General features: G+C 42.2%; 1 protein-coding gene across 1 annotated transcript; it reads right to left on the reverse strand.

Moving 5' to 3' along the window:
• Positions 1-915: 915 nt before the first annotated feature.
• Positions 916-3,780, reverse strand: LOC307013197 (E3 SUMO-protein ligase ZBED1-like). The gene is made up of 2 exons (XM_079640475.1): positions 2,885-3,780; positions 916-2,740 (listed from the first exon to the last, which is right to left on the reverse strand). The coding sequence occupies exons 1-2, from the start codon at positions 3,489-3,491 to the stop codon at positions 2,214-2,216; spliced, it is 1,134 nt and encodes a 377-aa protein (XP_079496601.1). The 5' UTR covers positions 3,492-3,780; the 3' UTR covers positions 916-2,213.
• Between the last annotated feature and the right edge of the window lie 1,022 nt (positions 3,781-4,802).

Genomic DNA, 4,802 nt, shown 5'->3' on the forward strand with positions numbered 1-4,802 from the left:
TACAAACCGGAGGAACCAGGCATGGAGGGAGGTGGCAGAGACAGTGGGTGAAACTGGTAGGTTTTTCGCCTGTTTGGAGAGTTTATATCCAGTTTACGTCGTTTTAACATTGCTATTGCTTTGTATGTCGGGGGCGGGAGATTCATGTGATTTGTTGTTGGTCGCGTTGCTCGCAAAAAATCGCCAAGCTTCAGACACGCCCAGCTTCAAGATTTGTTGATGCCTGTAGTGTAGACGGGCCGCCTGTCAGCTCTCCATCTGTGCACAAACTTATCTCGTGGCCTCATTGATGATGCACATTCGTGTGTGTTGGAGGAGGGACTCTGTAAGAAAGTCTGAAGGAAGAGGCATATTTTTTCCGGTTGTGTACTTTCAAATTCTAGTGCACTCGAGCTGGTTTCTCCATTCTTGCCTACCCTACCTTTAACTCTTTTTAGGGTGCAGCTATATGTTTTATTTATTTCAAAGTGGGCCCATTTTAATTATATTTTTTTTCCCTTCAAATGTGTAGAGGACTCCCCAAGTGCTGTCTTTAATTTATTTTAAAGTAGGCCTTCTACGTAGGAGTCCTTTGTTTCTTATTAGAGGTTAACAGTTTTATATAATGTAATAAATAGCCTAATAAACGCAAAAAATCTTTAGTTTTTGTCTGATATAACAATAAATACAACTTTATTAGCTATCAATCTATGAAATATGTTTTACGGCTCCAGACAAAAAAATGTTTTGGAAAAAGGAGCAAAATGGCTCTTTTGGTCAAAAAGTTTGCAGACCCCTGCCCTAGTAGGACAGTAGGGTATAATGAGTTCTTTAAAGTGGACCTATCATGCTATATATATATATATATATATATATATTAGTGGTGGGCATAGATTAATTTTTTTAATCTAGATTAATCTCACTGTATTCTTGGAATTAATCTAGATTAATCTAGATTAAAATGGCTCATTTGAATTCTGCCGAAGGCATTCAGAATATGTGTGCTACCCAAATAATGACTAAAAGTAAGTCTTTGAGAACGGGTTTCTCAAGCCAGGTGGTGCATTAGACCAGGGGCTCATCTCCAGTTTCCAAAATGCATCACAAACTGCTTGAGAAAGCTGTTCTATGATAATTGGTGATGAAAATAAATCAATGACAATGAGATGTACTTGTGTTTATGAACTGTTTATTTTTAGTTGAACAGTAGGCCTATATAACAGGTTGTAATGAACTGTTTACAGTCAGTAGCTTTGTGTCAGTCAAAGCTCTATTTCTCCTTCTTCCACCAGTCACTCAGGCAGACCAGTTTGTTCACATTTTCTGGTGACAAACAAGCTCTCCTCTTCTGCACAATATGGCCTGCTAAAGAAAAAAGTCTCTCGCATGGGACAGTTGTGGCAGGAGTCCCCAAGTATTTACGGGCAATTTGGGCAATCTTACCATAGACAGCAGTGTGCTCTGACCACCACTTCAGTGGACACTGATCTAGACTGGCACTGGGCTCTACCTTGTACCTCTCCACTGTACTATCTTCTGGTGTCTCCTCATCTGATTCTGAGTCGGATCCCATCAGTAGCAGGGCTGTTTTCTTCTTGGGTGGCTCAGGGTTCTCCTCCCTGAGTGGCTGCAGAGCAGGTTCTTCTCCCTTCATCAACTCACTTAGGTTTGCCCACACTGGCTCCCTCTCTGCTCTGGGCAAGCACTTGAGGTCCTTAAATCGTGGATCTAGAGCAGTCGCCACCTTTGATGAATAAAAAATAATAATTATTGATTGATGAAAATGTCACTTTCCAAATCCAACCTCCATATTTCTTCATGACTTATTCATCTGGCTTTACAGTCTATTATGGTCATACAATGTAGTTATCTTCTGGTCACTCTGACATACCTTAAGCCATTCCAGGTTTATGTTCTCCCTCCGCTGGTTGAGGTCCTTGATGAAGGCAGCCTTGAATCGCACAATATAGGCAGGATCATCATCTGAGATGTTCATCGCATGCTGGAGGTGGCACAGGGCAGGTAGAACCACAGAGCAGGATACATACTTATCTCCACCAAGGAGCTCAGTGATATACCTACAGACAGACAGACAGACAGACAGACAGACAGACAGACAGACAGACAAAAATTATTAGTGACAGATTAATTTAACTCAGATTACACATTTAAGGGCAGGTGTTTCTTACATACAAAGTGACATTTAAAAACTTGTATGCCAATTCATGAACACACTATCTTTTTAGACCATACCTGCATGGCTCCAGCAGTTTCTCTAGCTTTGCCAACTTCTCATAATCCGCATTTGTTGGGAGGGCCAGGTTGTGCTTCTGCAGCGACAGCGTTGTGTGCAGTGCGTCTCTGTTGCGCCTCACGCGCTTTATCATCTCAAGAGTGGAATTCCAACGTGTTGGAACATCTTGCACGAGTGACTCCTTAACTTGTCCAAGGGAGGATTGTTGGACATTTAGCTCGTCTGAGTTGGCCGGACTGTGTTTGAAATGTCCGACCACTTTACGGCACTTGGCCAGTGCACCATCAAAACCACCTTCCCGAAATGACACTACAATAGCTCTCTGTACAACATGCGCAACACAGGGCAAGTGCTCGAATGGAAGTATCCTCCCTGCTGCCACCATATTAGGAGCGCTATCTGTTCCAATAGTGCTTATTTTGTCAGTTATCCCCCACTGATTAGCGACGTCGAGGAACTGCCTTGCACACGCTTCTGCAAAGTGACGCTCCTCTGTTTTCATCACACCTAACGGACAGACAAAGTAAATTAGAATAATTTCACTACTAGTAGTAAACAACTAGCAATTATCAAGAAGCAAACATAACGTGGTGGTAATTAAAAGGCTACGAAATTAAATTATGTAATTTAAAATGACATAACGTAGCATACCTAAAGCGAAGGAGTGAAGTTCCCAGCTAGCATCGATGAGGTGTACTGTAACGCCGAGGTAGTTGTCGTTGTTAACGGACGTCCAATGGTCCCCAGTCAGTGCTACAGACCTCGCCTCTACCATCTTCTCAACTTTCGTAGCTTTCTCTTCTGCGTGCTGGTCATGTATTCTCCTCATGATAGTTCGCCTCGCAGGCAGTTTGTAAGATGGGTCACCTGTGGCCGCCTGGAGAACAAGCTCGAGCCCGTCATCTTCAACCACGCTAATGGGCCTGCAGCTGGTGGCAATCCACTGAGCGAGGAGACTAGTTAGCTTGACTGATAGAGCTGTGCTGACGGGCTTGCCTCGGTTGCACTCAAAGATAGTTGTTTGACGACGAGTCTTCCCCCGCGCTACATCAGTGCTCGGCCCGGCATCTTCCGCATTAGCTAAGGGATGCTTTGCGTTTAGGTGGTACTTGAGACTGGATGAACTCCTACAGTAAACTAATTCCGCATTGCACAAGGTGCAAAAAACCTTATTTTTGTCGAGGTTTCCATCGGGAAGCTTCTTAAAAATAAATTTCCCCTGAAGCAAACCCCGCGGCTTCATTCCTGCTGTATCCATGTTAGCATGTCACGTTTAATGTGGCTGATTTGACCGGGGTCAGATCCATAGACCGTAGAAGAAACACAGGTCAAAGACTCGATCTCGCCCCCTACAGTGCAATTCGGCTAGGTATACATCCGCGCTAAATTATCAAGGTGAAAGTCATCATCGCTTGCGTAGTATAGACCCAGCTCCCAACCCAACTTTGAGAATAGATTAACGGCGATATTTTTTTTTATCGCCGACAAGAGTCTCACGTTAACGCAGCACGTTAACGCCGATAACGGCCCACCACTAATATATATATATATATATATATATATATATATATATATATATACCATATATATATATATATACCATATACATTGATATGGTAGTGTTACCACTGACAGGTCTCTCTTGAAAATGAGACCTAGTGTCTCAATGAGATCTAAACCTGTATAAATAAAGGCTAAATAAAAATAAAAATATTTGAATAATATAGTGTAGGGCCATACCTATATAAGGCATATTTATACTTTTTATTTTTCAAAATACCAAACGGATCATGCATTTTAGCCATTCCTCATTTTGCTCAATTTAACACTGTCTTTTCATGGGCTGATTCTGTGAGAACAGCACCATCTACAGGCCTGGCATATATATGTACTACAGCGTCTCCAGCGCTTTTCGAACAGCAATGTCCGTGGCTGTCTCCTCCTGATTGGTGGAGTTGGCCCAATAGCCGTAGCGCCTTCTTTGACGTCATAGAAGTGTTCAAATCTGTATCAGTCTGTATCAGATCCGTTGCAGCCCCTTTTTAAGAGATTTGGGTATGGAGGAAAATAGAGAGGGTTGTGTTTTCTGACACTTGGTGAGTTTCCTGGAACACCAGGGACACATATTCATGTATAAAAGACGTACAAAAGTGCATTTTGCATGATAGGTCACCTTTAAGGTGAGATGGCGCCTGCCCATTAAGGGCTTTGTACAAATAACTTGTTCTGTTATTAACTTCCACAACAAACACCTAAGCCACAGCACTGCTTACTACAGAGAACTTTAATTCACTTGAGAATTTCTCTTTGTGGCAACTCCACAAAATAACTTACATTACTGCTCGCACTTATCTCTGCATGGATTTAACCTGTTGAAAACTACAGTGTGATGTGTGAAAGTGGAAAATATTTGATCTTAATAATGTTGCTAGCCACACACTTTGGTAGGAAAATGTACTCCTGATGTGTTGAGGCTTCTTTTCACATCCTCTCTTGCCTTGTTTTGATATTGCCGGTCAGTATTTCTTTGGTGAAAAATGAGAATCCACCATAAACTCATCGTATGACG

The sequence above is a fragment of the Notothenia rossii genome (genome assembly GCF_949606895.1).
Source record: "Notothenia rossii genome assembly, chromosome: 7".
NCBI classification, from domain to species: domain Eukaryota; kingdom Metazoa; phylum Chordata; class Actinopteri; order Perciformes; family Nototheniidae; genus Notothenia; species Notothenia rossii.

What these genes read in the sequence shown, in the direction of transcription:
- LOC307013197 (XM_079640475.1), bottom strand. Translation starts at nt 3,491, where the DNA reads ATGGATACAGCAGGAATGAAGCCGCGGGGTTTGCTTCAGGGGAAATTT. An exon ending in ACTTCACTCCTTCGCTTTAG is followed by an intron (nt 2,741 to 2,884) that starts GTATGCTACGTT and finishes TCTGTCCGTTAG; the next exon opens with GTGTGATGAAAACAGAGGAG.